We start from the raw sequence: 24,538 nt of genomic DNA, 5'->3' as shown, positions 1-24,538 counted from the left end.
CATTCTCTACCAGTCTACCAGATTTATCAAGCAAAGACTGTTTAAGAAAATTCGTTTAAATGTTTTTACCTACCTGCTCTGCTACATATTATAGGTGGCTATATAAATTAATAATAACATAAATACTAACTGCCTAAAGATGTTTGCGTCTATACTTACATTTATGAATTTGATAGTTCAATGAATTCTTAAATATATTAAAAACGGGTCACTAATGACCCGTGATACGTGAGTGACCCGTTTTTAATATATTTAATATGTCTGTGTCTCACGGAAGTTTTGTCAATGAATTCTTGGATTAAAATTAGAAAAACAACATGAATAATCTAAAGTTTATTATTTTATTACTCTTTAATCATGGTATTATAATAGGTAATTAATTAAACCTGAGGCCCTAACGAAAAAGGGTACAAGTCTCGCACAACTTAGGGGTACAAGGGCATAAGTGTTATGTGGCACTTACACACTTTTACACCGTCGCTGCCCGAGACTTGTACCCTTTTAGGGCCACAGAACATGTTGTACATGAATTGTTTCAATTTTTCATCTTATTTAAGAACAATGAGTTTTCATTTTCATACATATTCAAAATCATATCACGAGTTAGTGCACTATCATTTTGTATTTTATAATCTTTTATTTGCTCGCAAATAAACATATCATTGCCATATTCTTTAACATAGTTAGCAAAGAATATGTTGAAACCCATATCACCGAACTCAGTGCTCATAATAACATTATTTTGTTTATTTTGAGTATTTTGTTGTACAAAAAGATTGAGAAATACGTCTTGATCAGGTATTTTATGTTCCGTGTTCATTGTAACTATTTTTTGAGGGTTTTCTGTGAAACTTTTGACATCCATATCTTTATAAGTTTTGCCTAAAGACACTACGGAGCATATGGAATTGTTCCGTGATAGGAAAGTCAAGGATTTCCCCGAATGAAAGCTCTCTTGAGTAGATTGTTGAGAGAGTACCTCTCCGTCATTAAGCAGATTGATTGAATTTAAAATAAAACCCCCTAAATTCGAAGCTTTTTGAACAGGCTTGGTTTTGTTACAGACTGAATCTACCGAAGATTGTGAATTAAAAATATTGGTTGAACACTGAGATTCAATAACATTGGGATCATTAAAATAAACATCATTATTTGTATGATCTAACGATGGCAAAGGTGTGGCATCAAAATTAATATCCTTTACAGATTTTTGAGAAATCGTGAAGTTTTCAGTAGTTTCAAAAACATTTTGGGCGTCCTGTTTTAAATCTTCATTTTCGGTTTTGGCTAAAACATTTTCCTTTTGTGATTCGACGTTATTTTTCGTTGGTACGATAAACTTTTTCGTCTTCTTCTTTTCATCATTGGGTTTATTTCGTTTTTTACCGAAAACCGGTATTATTTTAGCCGGAGGCGCAACATTTGATTCGCAATTGGTTTGGTTTACATTATCTGAAAATAATACGCGATAATGCAAAAAACAATTTAAGACGAATGTTTGTTAAGTTTTATTATATTTACCCTATTACAAATTGAATAGATTTAATAATAAATGCAACATTATTTGAAATATTATATCAATCAAGGTATTATACCTAAATCGTAAGTAAATAAGGACTAAACAGCCATTTTAAAAACATTAAAAACTAGATCTACTTGAATCGAAAAAGTTTACCTTACCCAAAGTTACTTTTGTTTTATTCGTATTTGACGACAAGTCATTTTGATATTTTTCGACACACATGTCAAAGTCATTCTTCTCATCATATTGACTGTAAATATCTTCAAACAAACTTGAATCTTGAATAAATTCGTCCATTTTCGTTAATAATTAACTTTAGAGCAACATTCACATTGCGCCGAAAAGCACGAAAATCGAAGCATAAACATGTTCAATTTAAATTTCGAACGAGTTTTATTTTGTTTTGTTGTTGAAAATAATAGACTAAGGTTGTGTGGCCAAACTGCCATTTATGACGGATTTGAATACTACGACGATGTTTTTTTTTACATTTTTTTTAAATCTCGTTATAGGTCGTAGGGAAAAGGCTTCTACAGACGTTGCAACAAATGGTATGGCGTTTTAGGTAGTTGCTGGCTAAGGAGGAGAAACGAATTCAATCGATTGACCAAATGCCGCAATTTATTGTAAATCACATGCGAATATCGGTTACGTTTGGAGAGGCCATTAAACATCAAATTTTACGGAAATTTGATTGTTATTTTATTGACGAATTTAAGTTATCAGTTCGCTAATTTTTAACCAACATCCAAAAAAGAGGATACAGATTCTTGAAGGACGATATGAACAAAATATGGCTTAAAGATTAGGTATTTTTTACTTGTTAAATACGCTTTTGAGATTAATTGACCGAGCGTTCGCGAAGGTCTCCGTTTCAGCTTGGGAAAAAATGCTTTTGTATGTCCGGATGTTCTCCTCTATAGGTCTCAATTCTCAACTGATCGATTTTCGTTAAATTTTGTGAGCAGGTTCGATGATTAGATTTTTTTAGTAGATTCGTTTATGTTTTTTTTTTCAAAATGGCGGAGCCATACATTTTTTCAGTTTTAAGCCATGCTCGCGAGGTCTGTACAGCTCAGAGTCACTAGTTAAAGGTAAAACCTCTAATACGCTTTTGAGGCTGATTTTAAATGTTTTAGTAAATATTTTATACATTTTAGTAGTAGTATGTTTTTTTAAAAAGGAAACTGACTTAATGACTAGTTACTTATAGTATAACTCACCACTTTTGAAGGGTTCCTTCAGTTCTCGAAGTTCCGACTGCAATGAAACAGGAAATAAAGATAATATGTGACGTTATGAAAGGTACCTTATGGCGGCTGGCGCTTACGTCGCATAGCACCGCAATAGTATTGGAGCGGCGTTAATAAACATATTTAGCAGCTCACTAAGATTGTTTAAAAAAATAGTTTTTTCTTCTTTAAAATAAAAAAAACACCTGTATGACCATTTAAATTAAATTTCCACACATATATCGTCACACATACTAGTACATATGCATGTCCTTTATACGTAGTAATAAGTGATTATTATAATATGTGTTTACATATAGGAAACTATAAGTCTATTACTATAATAGTTCGTTTTTTTAGCATTAGAAATAAGGTAAACAATCTTGATGTGTCTTTTAATTGAAAAACACATTTTAAAAATAAGTTACGGCAAATATGTAACAATTATGAATCTAATACGAACATTTATATTCTTCTGCTTTCATAAGTAATAGATTTTGATTTAAAAAAAAGCGTTTTTCAATTAAAAGACGTCAAGATCGCTTACCTTCTTGCAACTTCTTTCTAATGCTAAAAAAGCGAACTATAGAAGAATGTTACTCTATATACTTATATGTTTTATAAGTTTGTTTCTTAATAAATAAATAAAAAATAATAATATTAATGTACTGTACCTGTTGTACGGTGTTGTACGCCTTAATATTCCTGTCCTGCGGTTTTTCTTTCGCCTCCTTATCTTTCTCCGCGCTAGGCGACGCCCCGCGGCGTTTCTTGGGCGCCGGCGACGGCAGGGTGGCGTTGTCGTCTGTCTGCTCGTCTATGTATCTAGAAAAATAGCTTTTTTGTCAAAAATGTCACTTTTTGTACAAGCTTTTATAGCTGATTGTATCTTTTCTTTGAACAGGCAACTATAATTTGTTTAAACTCGAAGGGTAGGGTATAATTAGGGTTCCGTACCAAAAAGATACAAAATTAAATAAAAAAATATATAAATAAATATTAAATAATCAGGAACAAATATCTGTGCTCACCAAGTCATCACACAAATAAATGGCCTTACTGGGATGGCTGGTCATGTCTGCCGAATGCCGGACGACTTGTGGGCCAAGTTAACCACAGAGTGGGAGCCCCACGAGTCTAACCGGGGAGCCGGCAGGCCTCGTCGGCGATGGCGGGATAACTTGGACTCCTTGAGAGGCTGGCCAGATATTGCACTAAATAGAGACGAGTGGAGAAAGAGGGGGGGAGGCCTTTGCCCAGCTGTGGGACACAGTGGGCTCTGAATAAGAAAATAATAAACTGGGATTTGAACCTGGGACCATCTGATTCACAGGCAGGGTCACCCGCTAGGCCAGACCGGTCGTCAAAAAAATGTATGTCACAATCGCAAATATTGATCCATCTCTAAAACAACATTTCGGCAAGTGACATGTTTAATATACTTACTATATGGACCGTTAGTGCCATTATTTACGTACTTGAATAAATAATGGGTATCTAATCCAAGAAAACCTGTCAAAAGGCACTCCTTTACAAGTAAATGTTAATATAAATATTTATAGTCACACGAACGCGTCAAAAAGGCGCTCCCATACAATTTTACATGCATTAAGCCGACCACTGACTAACAGGCCGCCGGACGGTAACGGCCTGTCAGAACAAAAATTTGACAGTTCCGAACAACTGACCGGCCGATATCGTCCGGCGGACTGTTAGTCAGTGGTCAGCTTAACTTCTAACCGCTCTATTTCTTTGAATAATATTTTTTACCAACTTAAAATAGTACCAAAGATATATGTTACATGAATGCTCATGTCATATTTTATTTAATACCAGATGTGAAATATCGTTTTAAACTGAGAGCGTAGCCACAGTGTAAAAAGTAACAGTGGACCGACGCCTTTAATGTTTCCGTAATTGCAGACACCGCACAAGATCACACAGGGTTGTCACAGACTTACACAGCCCCAAAAAATTTCAAATAAGACACGTAAGTACCCTGTAAGCAGTACCGAGCTACTAACAATGGCGATGTATGCAGCTCGGGTGCGCGCCCACCCCTCGCACCCCGCATGATGGCCCTCATTGCCCTGTCTAGACGGCTTCGTCGGATGACTGTATTGTTTAATAGACTGTGACTTTGTGTCTTTTGATTTCCTGGAGCCAATTTCAAGCCGACCAGTCCATTGGCTAAGGCAGGGCTCTCTAAACCCCGGCCCGCGAAGCGTTCCAATCCGGCCCGCGGGAGCCAGGCTCAGCCCTAACAGCAGCAACCAGATACACCCCTCCTCCCCCTCGGCGCCGACGGTGGCCCGCGCGAAAATTTTGAGGCGCAGTATGGCCCTCAGGTCAAAAAGTTTGAAGACCCCTGGGCTAAGGTGTCACAAAGGTGTAAACAAACGAGTCTCTTCCTGCCTCTTCTACTAACAATCTCCTCATCGTCCTTGGCCTCTTTCGTGGCTTTGCGCGTCGCTATTGGTCTCGCGGTTGACTTTCGGCCTCTCTGCTATAAAATATGGAGTGTAATTACTAACCTCTTCCCAGGTTTGATCTTCCTGCCGCTCCTGCTAACAATCTCCTCATCTTTCTTCTCTTCGTCATCCTCCTTTTCCTCCTTCTTGGGGCGTCCGCGCGGGGTCTTGGGTTCTTTAGCTTTGGGCGTCGCCGCTGGCTTCGCGGAGGACTTTCGGCCTTTCTGCTAGACAAACAGATAGTTTTAGTTTATATGAAATTATTGTTAATTTCATATAATTATGTGAGTGTTTTTGTAAAAATAGCAGGTGTTCATTGAAAAACGCGTTCGGCTTTGCCTTGTGCAATTAATTTTTTCGAGACATACTTTAAAATGGAGTTATTGGTAAGGTGGTGGGAAATGAAGTCTATGGAAGCCCCACCACTGGTTCACTGTCACAAAGACATATGTAACTTCGTATAAGATGAATAAAGTCTAAGGAAAAAACGTGCCTCGGAAATCAAGAAAAAGTCATTCTCGGATAGATCCGCACACACCTTTAGCCTATACTCGGCTAGATGGCGTGAACACCGTTTCATATTAAATAATTTTAACACATAGATATTAGTGAATGAACATGGATCAAAATGATATAAAAATAATAAAATCATTTATCCATATATATAAATTTTTTTGATAGTTTTATACGTTTTCATTTTGAGTTTTAGTCATGTGTCGATAGATGGCAGTAAATTTACTGTGACTACAAAATTTACAATGACAGGACCCCTCTATACTATTTATTCTTTTTGACTGTCATGAGTGTCGTAGCGTGATCCAATCTAGGCATGGGCGAAAACGACATCTGCGAGGCCCTTTTTAATGTGTTTTCCCAATGTAATAAAAAGGTTGGCTTTGCGAGGCCCCCCTAAGTGCGAGGCCGAGGGCAAAGGCCCCGTTTGCCCATGCCTAGCTACGCCACCGAGTGTCGTCCACGTCATTGATGCAAACTTTAATTAGCATTAAACTAGCGGTTTTATAAAATAACAAAAACTAATTTACTAATACTACTACGTACTTTGGTTTTCGTAGAAGAGATATACCCAGCTAAGTAAAGAGGACACTTAAGAAATCACTGATTAACATTAATTAATGTTACAACTAATTGAAAGCACTAAATACCGAAAACAAAACAATAGGTACATATTATTCAGGCTAAACATATGTCAATGTATGTAATTATTTATGTGTACACATAAATAATTTGTAAATTTTCGGGTAGTTTAATAACATTTATTGGTTAACCAACCAAATACAAAACCGCCTTCTGTCACTGAACGATCTGACTTTAACCTACATTATTTGATCGTGTAATGTTTTCATCTACCCTCAACTGGCTTAAGGAGCCATTTGAGGGTAGATTTTGTTTACTTTTATTTAAATACCTAAAGATACAGAGTATAGTTAAGATAATCTCCATAGTCTAATAAAACATGGTCTTCTCTTCCCAGAGTGACACAAGCCTACGTCACAATAACATGGCCGCTATATATAGCGCTATCGCATATTATCATATAGCGCTGTCGCATGATGACGTAGGCTTGTGTCAGTCAGGTGACCTAGAAAAGACGGGAAGAGAGTACCAAGCGGTGTATATTATTATACCATGGGTAATCTCCAAATATAGAGATTGTAACTGACTTCTGACAGTATTGACTGTACCTACTTCTAACATTAATATGAAATTTAAAGTCTGAACTGCTTAAAAACAGTTTTTTTTAAGTAGTTCAGAATTTAAAGCAAAAAATGCAAAGAGCAAAAAACAAAAAGAAGCATCACCTTTCCCTCGTCTATGACCAACGCGCCTGCATCGTCCGAGTCCTCCACGGGCGCGTCGTTCGCAGTCTAAAAACAAAATTATACAAAAACTACAAGCGAAAACAAAAAGCACGGGAAACACTGTCAAAGATTACGTTAAACTACTGTACCACTATAGTTCCGGTTTTTTAGCATCCTTAGCCACTTGCAGTATCCCACTAACCCGGGGTTAACCGGTTATACCGTTAACCCTGGGTCAAATTGTACTGGTAACCATGATAACTTCAGGTTTAACCGGTTAACCCCGGGTTAATGAATGGTGTAAGTGGCCCTTAGGATGGGCGTTTTTTTAGATAAACTTAATCATAACCATTTAGGGGTCAAGCCAAAATACCTATTTAAATAACACCAACACGGAATACTATACATGCTCCATGCATCAATTACAATAAATTAAATACAAAAGTAATTATATAATTCTGTCTGTCTGTCTGTTATTTTATTTCTACACGCCGCTGGACCGATTAAGCCGACCACTGACTAACAGTCCGCCGGGCGATATCGGCTGGTCAGTTGTTCGGAACTGTCATATTTTTGTTCTAACTGACAGGCCGATATCGTCCGGCGGCCTGTTAGTCAGTGGTCGGCTTTACACATATAAAATTTGGCATTTTAAGCGCTGGTGGCCTAGCGGTAAGAGCGTGTGACTTGCAATCCGGAGGTCGCGGGTTCAAGCCCCGGCTCGTACCAATGAGTTTTCCTGAACTTATGTACGAAATATCATTTGATATTTAGCAGTCACTATCGGTGAAAGAAAACATCGTGAGGAAACCGGACTATTCTCAATAAGGCCTAGTTTACCCTCTGGGTTGGGAGGTCAGATGGCAGTCGGTTTCGTAAAAACTGGTGGCTACGTCAATTCTTGGGTTTAGTTGTCAAGCGGACCCCAGGCTCCCATGAGCCATAGCTAAATGCCGGGATATTGCCAGGAAAGAATTTATAAATAGCCCAAGAAAGATACGCTTACGTTAAACATTAATTAGTAATAGGCAATTTTTTTTTTATTCCTGTTCTTTAGATCATTTTAAGATACTTTATTTTCGAATCCAACCAACTTTCCCTCCGGAAGTAGGTAAAAAAAAATAGTTTAAAAAAAGAGCCGTTCTTGTTTGTTAAAAATAGTAATAGTATTTTTAGTTCGTAAACGTGACGAAAATAATATATATAATGAGTCGACAATGGAATCGGTCAAAATATTTACACGAAAAATAACTAATTCAATAAATTGCGGGACCTCACGGATATACGTCGTAACTTGATACAAAAAAAAAGTTATAATTAAGTCTTTGATTTAATTACCATAAAACTACTTCATTAAGCTATTTATCCGAGAATCCAACATCAATATTATTTGTATCACTTTTATATATATTTACGCCTTAAACGTGCTAGAAAAAATGGTTATAGATATAATTTCTAGCAGACTTTGTTCTGATAACGTTCAAAGTGATATTCAATACATAATCACACTAAAACATGGTCAATGTAATAAATAAGAGCAATTTAACAAATTCGCTAAATGAAACTACCAAATTTGAACTCTGTGCGCTAATGCTAAGGATTACATTTCCTTGCGGCGCGCGGGTACAGTTTCAATGCGGGCGGTGGCGGGAGTTCGTGCCAAGGACGCGTGGATAGTATGTAGGTAAGTATGTACTTAACTACAAGTTGCTACAAGTGACAGGCCAATTCGAACGTGCGCGGGCGTCCCGCTCGCACCAAATATTTGTGCGGCCAAGTCTGAGCGAAATGAACGCGCGCGTGAATGATAGCTAATTAAAAATAACTGATATAATTTCCAACATTATTTTAATATTGGTTGATGTTCAAATTATACACGTCAGTCGTCAACGTTATGACCCACTACAAAAATAAAAATTTCGCATGACTATCGTTCTTATTTAATTTCAGAATGGCATAGTGTGGAGTGGCATTATAAAAGGAATACTTATTATCGTAGTCATTTGACAGTTTTGGTGACACTTTCACATTCTGTCACAGCGAAGTGTGTAGGCCCACTCTTTAATTTTATATTAAAGTCTATCCAACAACTTTGTCAGTAGAAAAAGGCGCGAAATTCAAATTTTCTATGAGACAATAACCTTTCGCGCCTAAGCGTCTGTAGACTTTTTTTTTCAACAAACGTATTATATTGACTATTTCGTGCTCTTTCTATTCATAACTAGTTTACGTTCCTAAGTTTCAGAAAGCCCCCTCTCGCTGTCTGCGAAAATCGACGCCACACTCGCGTTCGCGGCTTCACGCCGCGATTCGCGCACGAGTGTGGAGGAGGCTTAATAAGTATAACATAGTATAATAATAGTCGACGCCAAAGATATGTTTACACTTTTGCACCTTATTCCTTTGTAATAAGGCCAAAAGTACGGCTTTAAAATGACAACGTTTTACACAAAAATAAAACGCTAATTACATAACTTACCATATTCGGAACCTAAGAACAATATTGAGAGTGGCAACACTGTCACAGGAGGCTATTCATAAATTACGTCATTTCAAATTTGGGGCAGGGGGCAAAAATCGTCAAAAATAGATGACGTCATTTATGGACAGCCCCTAGGTCGTATTGTCTTTTTCTAGCATATACGTCCCTCTCTCCCCCACACTCCTACCACACAGGCAGGTTGCTTTGTCAGTTATACAAGATAAATTTTCAAGTCATTGTCTCAAAATTATACATATGTGCACCATGCAGGATTAAAACTTTAGGTTCCGAATAGAGATGCACCGGATATTCGGTTATTATCCGGTATGCTATCTCGCCCTTATTTTAATATCCGGCCGGATACCGGATAGTAACTATGCTTGATATCGGAATATAATCGTACTCGATTATTATTTTAAAACAATTTAAACGTTCCATTCACTAGCTCGCGCACTAATTTCGTAGTGATAGACCTATATGAGTCCGTGCAAAAGTTCATTACGAAACAGGGCAAAACTTCCACAATGCTCACCTGAAAAATCGGAATGTAGGTATATTTCCGCCGGCCGAATATTCGGCGCCCGAATACCGAATATTCGGCCTATGGTCAGGCCGTATATCCGGTATCCTGTATGCGGCCAAACAACTATCCGTTGCATCTGTAGTTCCGAATATGGTAAGTTATTTAATTAGCGTTTTATTTTTGTGTAAACGCTGTCATTAAACAGCTGTACCGATATTCGGAACCTAAGAATAATATTGAAGCATGTTTGTTATCGCCTGGTGGTGGGAAGACGCCAAACCAATGTGATTATACATATCCTATGATATACTTATTATGTGTATGTAATATAATTATATTATAAATGTAGTACACCCTTTATTGTAACACCAATGAGGAGAGAGATATTTAGTAAAGTATACAATTTGATAGGTACATTTTGTATAATTAACATAGGTATATATGCCATTAAATAAATAAATAAATACTATAGGACAATTTTACACAGACTGACCTAGTCCCACAGTAAGCTCAATATTTCCTTGACAAACTCTCTTCTTCGTCAACTTAATGATTCACACAAGGTATATAATTATGTATATTATGTATGTAAGTCTATTTGTATTAAGTATATGTGTAAGTTTATCAACATAGTTTATATTCATATAGAGTCTTGTTTACAAATTCTTTTACTTTAAAGACACTGCACCTACTTAATCTTTCTGGTTTGACCCATTGGTTGACTGGTAGAGAATGCCTTAAGGCATTAAGTCCGCCATTTGTACCTTCATGTATTGTGCAATAAAGATTAAAATAAAAATAAATAAATAAGGCTTGTGTTGTGGGTACTAGACGACGAAATATATAATATACACATATCTATAAACTAGACGGGCCCGCGGCTCCGCTCGCGTAAATGAAATATAGAGTTTATCTTATGTTTATTTAACTGCCGACATTACTATGTACATAATAATTAATAACACAGTCAGACAGGGTTGGATATATATGCAACCTTGCCAGTTTATAACTGTGATATCCCATTTCTTATTTAATTGTAGTCGTTACTTGGATAACTTAATTCGCAAATTTCTCAAAAAATGATGTGATTTGATGAATAAAAGGCAAGATTGTATCTTTTCATCTACGTAGGTATTTGTGACGTTCCACGGCAAAAGGTACTTTATGGCGGCTGCCGATTACGTCGCATAGCGCCGCAATAATATTGGAGCGATGCTATTATTAACGAATAATAGCGTAAGCGCCAACCACCATAAGGTACGTTTACCTGTGGGACGTCACATTTATAACAACTTGTTTCAACATAAAATTATTCTTTATTTTTATAAGCCTAGTTCCAAAACGTTCATTAGATTAATTTCCGCCTTAAGAATAATATGGACGATCACCGCCCATAAATCGATAATCGCCTTTTCATACAAACGTAGTCCCCATTTCCCTTTCTGGATATTAACATTACTTACTACGGCTACGGTGATGCAACGACCCAAAGTGAGTCCTGGCCTCCGACTCCAGATCACGCCATGTTTCTCGGTCTTGCGATAGCTCTCGCCAGTCAGCATGGCGGAGGTTGGGCAGGTCTAGAGCAACTACGTCGTTTCAGCGGTACCTAGGACGTCCATCGGCTGTCTCCCACTTCGTTGTCCCAAGTACGCTCTCGGCACGATCCTCTCCCATTCTCTTTGTGTCCGAGCCACGGAAGCTCAGCCGCTTTGGTCTCTCCAATACCCAAATATATCGCCAAATATATCGGAACACATTTTTATTATTTCTATGGCAACAAAGTTATATTACGATATATTTGGCTACTTTAGCCGTCACTATCTATTTCATACTGACTGTACATTTGCTTTATGAATGTGTAGTCGCCATTAGATATATATCGTAGCCACCAAGGTCGCTCAAAAATATCTGAACATACACTTTGATTACATTATACATAATTTACATGGTTCAGATATTTGTGAATACCTCATCCGCTCCGATATATCTGATGGTGACTTTCAGCAAGAAGAAAAATCTTACCTGGTCGAGTCGTATCTTATTACGCGAGAAAACAATTCCCGAATTGATTATATCTCTAAAGTCATCCCTTGAACTGATGGACTTCATATTAACGTATCAACTTTTTATTTTTGGGCTTTCTCGGCAGCCCGTACCCCGGACGAATGGCAATGGTTGCCGAAGCCATAAAAGTCATCTGAATAATATAACTCGAAAATAAATTTAAAACAACGAAATGCAAATTATTAGTAATATGACAGAAGTCATTCGTATGGGGGCTACGAAGGTTGACATTGACAGCACTTTTTATTTTACTTCGAGTAAAAAAAGCCGAAATCACTGCATACCAACATAACAAACATAATTTTGGTTATTTGAAGATCGAAACGAAACCAACAGAGTTTCCGAAAATGGCCGATAGTCGTAAAATGAAGAATGTTATGAAAATTTCTTTTGCTTATTGTAACTTAAATACGCATCGAAAGCGATAGTTTTTATGCTCTAGTTATATTCTCATATTTAGATAATAGATTAGAACAGCTTTTTCTTATCATACGTGCGTCTTATTCGTGAAACGTGTCAAAAACTTTTATAGAAATTTGTAAGGTGCCATCTCTCTTCTTCCCTCGTTTTTTATCTCGTTCTGGTTTTTCGATTTTATATATATGATTTGCATTTGTGACCACCTGACGAAGCCTGCGTTGTGGATATCCTACCTAAAAATTTGATCATATTTTTATAGATGTTAAATAAAGACTTAGATAAAAAATTATATATATGTGAAGTGTAATTAAATCCAAAATAACAACTACATGCAAAAGTTCTTTTCCTTAATCTTTTAAGCTATAGGTAAGTAAGTACCTGCTAAATTATTTATTTAAGTACCTACCTACATTTTTACCAATATTTTATTCAAAATCAAACATCTAGTTGGAAAGAAATAAGTAGGTAGATAAAGAGTGAAATATTTCACGATTTCGTATGTCATTCTTGCGCAGAGCCATGCTAATCTCTCTCTGTTTCTAGTCAAATTTAAGTATATGAATTATGAATTGCCGAAGTACTAACCCACAATGGGATGTAGGTTTGTTCGTTACCTTGTATCTCTTTTTATCAGCACTTTTATTACTAAAAGTTTATTTGTGACGTCCCGCGATAAAGGTACCTTATGGCGGCTGGCGCTTATGCCGCATAGCGTTGCAATAATATTGGAGCGGCGTTAATAATAGCGTAAGCGCCAATCGCCATAAGGTACCTTTATCCGCAGGATGTCACATTCTGCTATATTATACTAACCCTGAACGGGATAAAAAGACAAATTGCTGATAGATACTTAGACAGATGAAGCCTGCTCGCCATATCATAGTCTACCTTAATACGTAGGTTCTACGTAACGCGTATTAACTAGCCGTACCATTCGTATTCGAAAACACAAATCACTTGAAAACTGAAGGGTATGCCATTCACCATTTAAGTATTCAAATTTCAAACCTTATTATGCACACAGAAAGATTTAAACTAACAAGACTCAGAAGAGACTTCATGTAGTATGTAATGGTAACACGTGCACGCTTTACTAACTCGATGTGTTTTTAAAGATATGTACTTCAGTATTTTCATTGGCATAGCCACGGTGCACGCAGGCAGCCTTTGAAAACACTTTCACGTCATATCATGGCATAAGCCGTTAGAAACTGTTTTTCACCACACCAGCTCGGAAAGGCTTACTTTGCACTTCAAAAACTAAGAGCAAACTTACATTTTAATCACAAGTGAGGCAAAGTAATCAAATGCAAATTTTGAGTTGTTTTGTTATGTTTGCTGGTAGAATTGACTTTTAAATCATGATTTTGGATGATAAATATTTAATAACATTCATTTGTATTTGATTATTACATTTAATATTTGATTCAGGTTGATGTAGTGAAAGATTTTGTGTTTCAATTGGGGCAAATTTTGTTTAACCCTCGTGCTTTGAAACCCTCGCAACGCTCAAGATTCCATGTTTCGAATATTGATACTCGCAATATTAGCACGAGCGGTTAAACAATAACTTTGCCCCCTTGTAAAATAAATAACTATTTCAATATAGTCAGCTAAACTGAGGTACAAATTCAAAAACTCACCAGTAATTTAGCTTCACGACCTTCTAGATGGAATAACAGCAAGCCAATGACTTGAAAATTTGCCTTGAATAACTGACAAAGCAACCTGCGTGTGTGGTGGGAGTGTAGGAGCGAGGGACGTATATGCTAGAAAGGAGCAATACGACCTACGACAGTGTTGCCACTCTCAATTTGAGATGCAATGGATAGTTGTTTGGTCGGATACCGGGTATTCGGCCTGACCATCGGCCGGCGGAATAATACCTACATTTCGGTTTTTAGGTGCGCATTGTGCAGGTTTTAACCTGTTTCGTGGTGAACGTTGGCGCGGACTCATTTCTATGTTCGAAATGAGTAGGTACCTACGCGTGCAAGTGAGTGGATGTGGATTTTTAAATTGTTTTGAAATAATAAACGAGTAAGTACAATATGACCGTGACTGTTTCTTAAATCCAATTTGTTTACTCTGAAATCTAGCAAAGTTAATATCCGGTATTCGGCCGGATAGTGGGTCACTAATGTCACTATCCGGTGCATCTCTACTCTCAATATTATTCTGAGGTTCCAAATATCGGTACAGTTGTTTATAATTGTTGCTTAATTTGGAGATTGACCCCAATTTCATTTCTGATCAAATCGGTCGATTTGATCATCCCGTCTGGACTCCACTTAACAGCCGTAACACATTAGCGCGCGCGCGTAACACGGTGCGCCAAACCATAGCCTGATGTCATGTAGGTATGTACTTAGTCCAAAATTATGTTATTTATATGCAATATATGCATTGAACGTTAAATCTGAACCAATTCGATTACTATTCTATAGTGAATCAGCATGACTTGAAAAAGCGCGGCAAATTTAAAACATGTATGTAAAAACCATTTAAGGTTTCAATAGCCCTCATAGACCTGACTTTTATCTCGATATCGTAATTTTCTAGCGACAAACCCATTATCTATACAAAACTGTCGCAAAAATGTTATCGCTTGTATATCGTGGTACAGGATAGGATGGAGCCATAGACTTACTACTTGCTTGCAGGTATCGTAATCAAACAAAGTGCTTGCTAAGTAGCTAAATACGCGCAATGTATTTTTATGTCAAAAATAATGTATTTATTTAATGTTAATTTAGTATGAATTATATAGTAAATATATGTATATTGTTTTATCCACAAATATGAACAATTGTAGTTAATTTACAAAACATAATTTATACGGCCACAAATAAAATATTAAATGCTTCTAAAGTCTGTTTGATTATTTCTACATTGGAAACGAAGTCATTTCAAATTATAAAAACATTAACTGAGGACCTTATTGCTACCTGCATTCACCGCTCGCCGCTCAGCTACCCCCTGACGAATACCACGGCCTTACGTTTTATGACAGGACTCTGAGTCAGGGGAGTGGCACACTTGGTCCGCCATTTTAGTCAGTCATTCCATGTTCGGGTGCGCTTGCGTTCAGTCGAGTTTTGGAATATTACTGCAAATTTTTGTTGTTTGTTAATTTGTTGGTTATGGTGTCGACTTTTATTGCCCTAGTCGCCAAAATAAATGATGTTACTTAGTGAAATTTTAACCGACACCACACGGTAAAAATAAGTTTAACAATAATTACTTAGTGAAAAATCGAGTAAAAACGGTATTTCTAATACTTAACTTATATTTTTTGCTATTCAATTAAAGAGTACTAACAAAATCCTAACTCAATTAATTAGTGCAAATATTTTAAGGTTTGCGATTCCTGCTCGGCCTTGCGTCGTAAGGTGCCCGGTACCACTGTATTGCAGCAATAACTAGAAATGCTTACTTTGGGGAACATTAGCAACTGTCGTTTTTGATAATTACATTTTAGTGGTGAGGGGTGGTACTTAAATGACCGCTATTGAAACCTTAAATGGTTTAAACTTATAGGCGCGAAGATTTGAAATCCCTAAGAAAATTTTAATTTCGCGTCTTTTTCTGCTATCAAATTATGTGTGTTTGGGTATAATAGCCCAATATAATTGGCCTATTATTGTATTAAATTTAACGCGCACGCAAAGACGGAAAGCCTGCAATTATATAAAATTTACTTTCTTATTTACAGCACTCTTGCCCAGATTAAAGCTGATAAGTAGTTCGAATCTAGTCTCCCATATTTTTTAATTTCACTGGTACATATGTCTTGACCGAGTAAATAGTAAATATACTAAATACTTTTTTAAATATTCGCGCTCGGGGCGGGGGGAAGTTTCATCGTTCCGCCGCCCGCTCCATGCAACGACCAATCGCGTTAGCTCGCTGGCTCGTGCGCGGCAATTTTAAAGCAACGATAACGTTTTTGATGGTTTTTTGTGTTATGAATCATATTTCAAGCCGATTTTTACAGTATTCGACGATCGAGAACTCATAACGAAAATCCCATATGATATTGATCTATTACCATTTTTAACCAGGAAATTAAAGCACAACCCCATAAAACCCACCATACGGTATTATTTAGTGTACGATTAAATTGCAACGCTTGTACTTATTATAATTTGGAAATAATTAGAGAAAAAATAGCCTATTACCATTTTTGAGGACGGAAATATACTGAATTTAATAATAACCGTAGGTTACTTACTTTAAATGTAGGATACATAATTATTTTTTGTGTGATTCATGCTTAATGTTATAAATCAAATATTTCTCTATGAGTATTAATTTAAAAAATGTTATTAATATTTTTTACAAATTTTCTGTGATTTTTTATATTTTTACATTTTTTTTTAAATACCTAAATGTAATATATTTATTTGGATTATGTGTCGACGTAATCACTAGATTTATTGTCTGTCCCATACACCGAATACTTCAGCTATTACTAATTATTTCCATTCCGCCATACTAGCCGATTGTATCTTTCTTGGGCTAAAATGTGAGAACTCTCGACAAATCAGCACTCGTCTCTAAAATGCTGACTTTGGCTATGAACTAAGTTAATGTAAGGATTTCAGCGCTTCACACTTATAGTCTTAGAAAGTATGATTTAGAGACATGAAATCCTGTTCTAGCGAAAAAAGACCTTAGTCCTTAGACTGAAAATCGTAATTAAATTCCAAAAAAAGTAAGACAATGTTGCCACTGCAATAATTTGTTTGTAAAATAATATATTCCTTTTGATAAATAATCACGCTAAGATAGTTTATTTATTAGTAATTTTACTCCTACGATTTAAAAATGTACTTTTATTTCTTTATTTTAATGACACAAATACAAAACGCGCTAGTAAAAAGTGTCAACATTGTCTTACTTTTTTGGTCTTGAATTACGTTTTGCAGTGTAGTGAAAAAAGATGCAGCGCTAGTTAGCTGCAGTCGACGTCAAAAATATGTTTCCACTTTTGCACTTTACTCCTTTGTAATAAGGCGAAAAATGTAAACATATCTTTGACGTCGAGTTTTTTGAACCACTCACCTCGTCCATGGTCTCATCGGCAGCAGTGGTGTCAATAGCCGAGTCAGCGGTGTCGTTGGCCGTCTCATTCATGCTGTCGTCGGCGGGCGCTGGTTCCGCCGCCTATAAGATAAAGGTTACACATTATAATAGCCTCGTGCCGCCCAATGTACATTAAGATGTACACTTAGTATCGATGGAATGTCAACATTAATTAAAAACATAGTAGGTAGCATTTCATTTGCCTCGAAAATTTTTCGAACAAATGAATTTCAACCTAATTGAAAATACAATACGATTCTAACTTCCTTGGCTATAATTTTGTATGGTGGGCGGCACGAGGATAGGATGGTTGAGTTCACAGACATCTTGTAGATCACAGAAATAACTAATAGTGTTATCATACAGAACGGCCACGCACCACGCCCCGACTCGCATTACCTCGCCCCGCGACATGAATCTGGCGGACTTCTGGCGTCCTCTCAGTAAAGGGACTTACCCACACATACACAATGACGCGTGTACAGACGTGCCGCGCACACGTATAAACGCAAATTCTTGATGTATGGCGTGTCCTGTCCGCCCTGTGACCAAGATGTCTTACCGCCAAAGCCCCGATAACTTCCTCCGAAGGCATTGAAGTCCTAATGGTTCACCGACTTGTTCAGGAGCTTGATGTAATGGAAGACCACCAAGATGTCTTACCGCCAACGCTCCGATGACTTCTTCCAAAGGCACATTATTGGCAAAGTCGTGCTCAATCTGCTTCACGCCGTCGTTGAAGTCCTTGCGCTTCACGGACTTGTTCAGGAACTTGTCCTTGTTCTCGGCATAGTCGAATATCATGTTCGGAGGCAGGTTAGCGCTGGAATTATAAAAAAATAATTTAAAAAAAAACATAAAACATTATTTTTTATTATATAAAAGTTCTTGTAGTAACGAAACGGCAAAGCCACATGTTTTGACTAAGGTGTAGAGTTTGTGAAGTAGGGCTTGAAGAGTTAGAAGCTTGGCTTGATCTGATAACTTTTTGAAAGTACGAGCCGTATGGCATCTTGGCAACATTTTACATGAAAATGTTTTTGGTGGGATTTATATAACATGAAACTAGGGATGCCACAAATATGCCAAAAACTAGGTATGTAATGTATTCTTGGAAAGTTAGTTAAATACCATGGTACGTTTTTGAGCATTTGTTGATTACAGAAGATTTTATTTTTATCATGGGTCAGATTTGATTGACTCTAACTACATTAATTCATTCTGTTCAACATAAAAATAGAATATGTTAGCAAACATTGTGATTTGTTGACGAACAGTTTTCATAATAATTGAGACTCAAAATGTTCGCATTTCATGCCGAATATTCGGTATTCGGCCAAATTCACTATTGGGGGCATCTCTACATGAAACACTATAATAACATGATATTGTTTCATATACCCCCCAAAAAGCCTCCTCGAGTCCCTTCCATTGTTCTCTATCTGTAGCTAATTTCATCCAATTTATTCCTGTTTTTCCAACTATTTGAACTATGTCGTCTGACCAGCGCTTCTGTGGCCTTCCTTGATGTCTTTTTCCAGGTGGTCCTGTCCATTCAGTCACAGTCTTAGTCCATCTTTTGTCTGTATATCTTGACACATGACCAGCCCATTGCCATTTTAGACGCAGTGTTTGTTTTAGGGCATCCACAAGTTTAGTTCTTTTCCTGATCTCTTCATTTCTGACTTTATGTATTCGTCTTAACTTCAACATACTCCTTTCCATGGCATGCTGACATGTGGAAATTTTATTTTTTATTGTATTTGTGTATGTCCATGTTTGACAACCATATGTCAGACAAGGTAGTATGCAAGTGTCCATTATTATCTTTTTTAACTTTGGATGGTAGTCGCCTTTAAGTACTTCTTTCTCTCGAGGAGGCTTTTACCCAATAGGGATCAGTGAAAAGAATTAACAAATAATACAACAACATATAAACAAACATTATATTCGCTGAAATAAATAAAGCTGTAATAAATAATAAAAAATACCCCCCAAAAGTGGTCCTGTCCCTCAGAGTCACAAGCTTACACAAGCCTACCAAATTCTAGCTTAGACAGACATACACAAGTTCCTTTTGATGTATGGAACTCTAAAAATGGAAAGGTTCTTGCAGTACAGTAATAGTTGATAATACTTACGTCTCCCCAGTGCCATAGAAGTATACGAAATACTTCTTGCCATTCTGTTTTTGTACCTGTAAAAAAAAAACAGAATGTTGGTATGGAATAAGTAGTAACCATATATTTTTTTAATACTAATAAAAAAGTGAGATGTTCTTGCACAGTTATGGGACGAAACCACCATTAATATAATATTGTATTATTGTCTATGTCGTTGATGGTGTATTTATATATTTTACAAAGAGATTTCTGTCACTAATGAAATAAATTTAGAATGTTGTTTTCCAAAGTGATTTCTGTCACTATTGTGTGCTAAAGTGACAGAAATCCCTTTGGAAAATACAAATTCTAATAGTCCTTTGTATCAGTAACATTGCACTGACTCTAGAATCTTACTAATAATAAGAGAAAATATAGTTATGTGTCTAGTTTGGTATATAGAAGCACATAATTTAGCAAAATTGGAACAGAATGCCCAACTTCTATTGTCAAATTATGTAATTTAAAAGCTAGTTTTCACTGCCAAGCAGGCCTCAAAACGCAGCAAGGTTGCTATGCAGTATAATTATTTACATAATAACTCTGTATCCAAGCGTAGGGACGTACATGAACATGTCTTCCCGCCTAAAACTCCACTGGGACTCCATTTCCAGTCTTTTGTTTTTATGCCCATAATTTATATGTATAAATCGGATTTAAAGACTTACCCGAGCCGGCCATGCTGGGTATCCTTTGACTTTGGCGAATATAAAGTCGCCAGACTTGTATTCTCTTACTTTCTTGCCCATTTTCATAAAAACAACGCCGTCAATCGGTAAATATATTAGCCGATTATAATATTAGCTACAGCTGCACGACGCTATCTGCAATCACGTATAAACCAATTTGAGTCTACAATGCGTAACCAGAGAGCGCGTCTTCATAAAAACATGATGAATTTCTTTGAGAATCAAAACAGACGCCAAGATAAGAATAAGAAATAACCTTAAAAAAATCTCTCCGCGGCAAAGGAATGACGGAAAAGAAACAAACATGGCGTTCGCCGATATCAGAGTTGCCAGTGTTAAAAAATAAAATAATTCTAGCGCAAAAAAACCGTCAACTTTTTTTGGTAAATATCGATTGACAACACAATGGAAAAAGTGGGGGGAGGCCTTTGCCCAGCAGTGGGACATTATAGGCTCCCAATAATAATAATAATAATAACACTATGCCAAGAACTCTATAGTCTATGGTTTTTTTTCAGTACGGCAACCCAGTTAAATATGAACGGTCGTGTCAGACGGATGTAACTGGGCGAGCTTTTTCGCGTAAACTAATTGATTTCTTCTAATTAAATTACTGTGAATCGTTGTGTTAGTAATGCAAGTGTGATGTGAGCCATGATAAATTATATTGTGCAAAGATTGACTATAGTGACTTCAAAATAGGGGGTGTAACAGCGGAACAAAAATGGCTTCGGGCGACACGGATCACATAGAAGTGATGGAATCCGGGATAAAAAAGTCGGAAATTGTAGCCCAGCCTTCGGGGTCGGAAGATGATGGTACATAATTTCTAAATCTAATAATACTCTGCTTAATCCTGTTCGATCGCTCTCGTGAAGTGCAGTGCAGTTTAGTGTATCTAGTGAGGAATCCAGTGTCCTGATTTCGAATTGTATTTTGCTTTTCAGATCGAGACAGGGTGTCGTTGGCTGAAAAAATGGTGCCCTACGACGTGAGTATTGCATATATTTGTATCGTTACGTTTATTTTCATTCATAAGTGAGTGAGAGAGATGTTGAGAGAAAGTGAGGCGGTGTATCTAGTAATCTACATAATTAGGGCGATTTTCATTAACCGACTATTAAATATGAGTTCAATGCCTATTTGTTATTATAATACTCTTATACTGTCACAACAAAGATAACAGAATGAAATTAAAAAGATTTTCTCTTTACCAAATGGGGGTAACATAAAATTACCATCACACTAATTGCAAATTATTCTAAAATGATATGTTTTATCTTGAAAATTAAAAATAATATTTAAGTGTCATAGTTCACATACTGAACCAATATGTGCAGTAATACTTAGAAGTGTGACACATTGCTGGATCTCATATTTATGAGAAGATACCCAAACAACAAATTACTCATTACTTAATTGTTATGTACCTACAAATTCTGTCTACATATCTATAAGACCGTTTATCCTGAGTAAGAGATTAGAGTATATCTCTATCTCTCAGTGAGCTGCTTGGCAAACACCTTCTCTAATTCTTAAAAAAAAAATACCTACAAATTCTACAAAAAATACAAGACCAAAGTGATCCCATAAGTGTTCCGTGAATAAAGTTTTGTATGGAACACTAAAAAGAGTCAGATTGCTACTTTGAGAAAGCAAAAAAACTTGCAGCTTCACCCTTACACTTATTTAATTCGCCTTTTTCTTTCCTTAAATTACAAATATTTTTCGATTGCGTTTGGTTGAATATGTAGTTATAAGTTGTCTCAGTAAGTTAAGGCCCCTGTCCGGGTATAGGCCTATACCCTTACACTTATAGTGCTATAATATTATTTGTGCATAGAGGTACAATAATATAGAGATGACACAGGGGAGGGGCACTTATGGAAATTTCAGTAGGAGTAGCAGAGGAAGCGGTATTATTGCTTGTCCTTGTCACAGTGTCACTTTTTGTTTGTTCCCCACCAAAAATTTAGTATGGTTTATGGTGGGCAACAAATAACCCGATCGAATTACGTATATTGTTTTTGGTATGTTGTCAGGAAAGTTAAAAAATGTTTTTATTATTGTCGCTTTGCGTATGTTTTGTTCCTCACGGAGACACGCGTATAGCTCATCTATACAATACTAGGTATATGATGTATATATGTGTCATTCTCAACCAAAATGGTACTTATTGTTGCTTGTCAATAAGGTGCTATTTCCATTAAGGTTGAATTTGAAAGGCTTCTGTTGTGGTTACCAGACAAAATAGGAAAATTTTGCATGGTGGGCCTAATGACGATAAATAATTTCATATTATCAATTGTGCATCAAATAACATTTGCTTATATCAATAGAGAAGTAAAGTCTAAGATAAAAACGTGCCCTGTAGTTTGACATCCAAAACAGATGTTGCTGTACTGTGCTATATGATTTGTGGTCACTGAATTGACTTCTGACCGAGTTACCGCAAAATATATAGAGATATACTACTCCATTTTGTTTACCTGTCAAATACGAAGCACGAAATTGAATCAATGTATGTTTGCTTATATCTTATATTGTATGCTAATGTAACATTTAAAATATCAAGATTTATTAAACATTAACTTGATAGTTATATAAATAACTTAATCACCTCCATTGTTGTAGTAATTATGATATGCATGGTTTTTTTTTTTAATGGCATTGATTATTCAAGTATGATCCATTGATATTATCAGTATTTTTACATTATGACAACTGGGAACTTTATATGGAAATATTCTCCTAAAAACCAGTTAACATATAACGGTTTTTCGAGCGAAACCGAAATTAAAAGGTACTGCGCCAAGTACAGTCGCCATCAGATATATCGGAGCGGCCAAGGTGTTCACAATATCTGAACACGCACTCTAACGCCCTGACAATAGAGGCGTGTTCAGATCTTAGTGAGCACCTTGGCCGCTCCGATATATCTGATGGCGACTGTACATGATAACAGTTTGGAAATTTAATTAGTTCCCGAGCCTTGATTCTTCATAAAGTAGCAGAAAATACCTCGCGTGATTTGTGCACAAGCCCTTAAGCAGGCCACTGACGAGCCTTCCAAATGGATGCCGTTACAATGGATTCATCCAAATGGAAGGCATCCTAATATTAAACATTGTACGTTTTTGACATTCACGGACCGATTTTGGATTGCAGCCACGCTATTTGGACTGTTGGAAGGCTCGTCAGTGGCCACCTTTAGCATATTTACAACGATCACAATAATAAACGAATTTAAACTGTTGTGAGACATACTAACATTTAATAATTTTACGGTTTAGACGAGCGAGCGCGAGTGACTTAAAACAAGTGAGTCTAAACCGTAAAATTATTCAATAACACAATAATACTTTAAGGCTTGGCCACACACAGAGCGCGACGCAGCGCCGCGTCCGCGCCGCGTGATGCCGACGCGAAGCCTGGTCAAACAGGGCGCGCGCCGATCGCGCCGGCCTCACGCTCTCAACACGCCCTCAAGGCGCGCGTGAACGCGGCGCGGCCGCGCGGGAACGCGGCGCACCGCTCGCTGCCTAACGTCCGATCCTACTGATGTGACCTTGCGCGACGCGGCGGGCCGCCGCGTTCGCTCGGCGCAGCGCTGCGCACGCGCCGCGCGGACGCAAGGGGCCGCGCGGCGCGGGGCGCGACAGAAGCGGGGCGTGATACCGGCGGGACGCAGTCTGTTTGACGTCGGTAACCTGTTAGCATGTGCCGCGGTCGCGCGGCGTGGACGCGGCGCGGACGCGGCGCTGCGTCGCGCTCTGTATGTGGCCAAGCCTTTATGATCATAATAATGACGCTAGAAATATCTATTGTGTCAGAGTTCGATGACCTAACAAGAGTAGACTTTTAGGCGTGGGTACAGCAATTAGGTATGTTGGGGTCAATGGAACAGCGACACGGCTGTTTCACGTAATTATTATTTCTTTATTTATTTTTCGTCTTAAGTTAGGTTAATTATTATAACTATTAACATCTTAATAATACCAAATACTTAACACTTTGTAAACTAGTGGCTCCTTAGGTGGACGACATTCGGAAGATTGTTGG

At 37.2% G+C, this 24,538-nt stretch overlaps 3 protein-coding genes and 1 non-coding gene across 4 annotated transcripts in view; 1 reads left to right on the top strand and 3 right to left on the bottom strand.

Moving 5' to 3' along the window:
- The window catches only part of LOC134677140 (PC4 and SFRS1-interacting protein), a 37,099-nt gene extending 16,381 nt beyond the window's left edge, over positions 1-20,718 (bottom strand). The window contains exons 1-8 of the mRNA XM_063535599.1: positions 20,456-20,718; positions 19,767-19,822; positions 18,289-18,448; positions 17,605-17,706; positions 7,046-7,111; positions 5,289-5,452; positions 3,429-3,579; positions 2,746-2,782 (exon numbers count right to left, since the gene is read on the bottom strand). Coding sequence (XP_063391669.1) covers positions 2,746-2,782; positions 3,429-3,579; positions 5,289-5,452; positions 7,046-7,111; positions 17,605-17,706; positions 18,289-18,448; positions 19,767-19,822; positions 20,456-20,542 — 823 coding nt within the window. The 5' untranslated portion in view covers positions 20,543-20,718. The remainder of the gene's footprint in view (positions 1-2,745; positions 2,783-3,428; positions 3,580-5,288; positions 5,453-7,045; positions 7,112-17,604; positions 17,707-18,288; positions 18,449-19,766; positions 19,823-20,455) is intronic.
- Positions 536-1,486, bottom strand: LOC134676946 (uncharacterized; the record flags this gene model as incomplete). Its single annotated transcript, XM_063535325.1, has 1 exon — positions 536-1,486. A coding segment is annotated over one exon (951 nt), but the record flags the coding sequence as incomplete, so codon positions are not given.
- On the bottom strand, positions 13,008-13,118 carry LOC134677211 (U6 spliceosomal RNA). Its single transcript, XR_010100013.1, has one exon. It is a non-coding gene; the product is annotated as a U6 spliceosomal RNA (small nuclear RNA).
- A 281-nt stretch (positions 20,719-20,999) lies between the features above and the next one.
- The window catches only part of LOC134677132 (phosphatidylinositol 4-phosphate 5-kinase type-1 gamma-like), a 69,173-nt gene continuing 65,634 nt past the window's right edge, over positions 21,000-24,538 (top strand). The window contains exons 1-2 of the mRNA XM_063535591.1: positions 21,000-21,294; positions 21,424-21,467. Coding sequence (XP_063391661.1) covers positions 21,201-21,294; positions 21,424-21,467 — 138 coding nt within the window. The 5' untranslated portion in view covers positions 21,000-21,200. The remainder of the gene's footprint in view (positions 21,295-21,423; positions 21,468-24,538) is intronic.

The sequence above is a fragment of the Cydia fagiglandana genome, chromosome 25, assembly GCF_963556715.1.
Source record: "Cydia fagiglandana chromosome 25, ilCydFagi1.1, whole genome shotgun sequence".
Classification (NCBI taxonomy): Eukaryota; Metazoa; Arthropoda; class Insecta; order Lepidoptera; family Tortricidae; genus Cydia; species Cydia fagiglandana.
The sequence above is the reverse complement of the archived record's forward strand: the minus strand, read 5'-3'. Positions and strand labels throughout refer to the sequence as shown.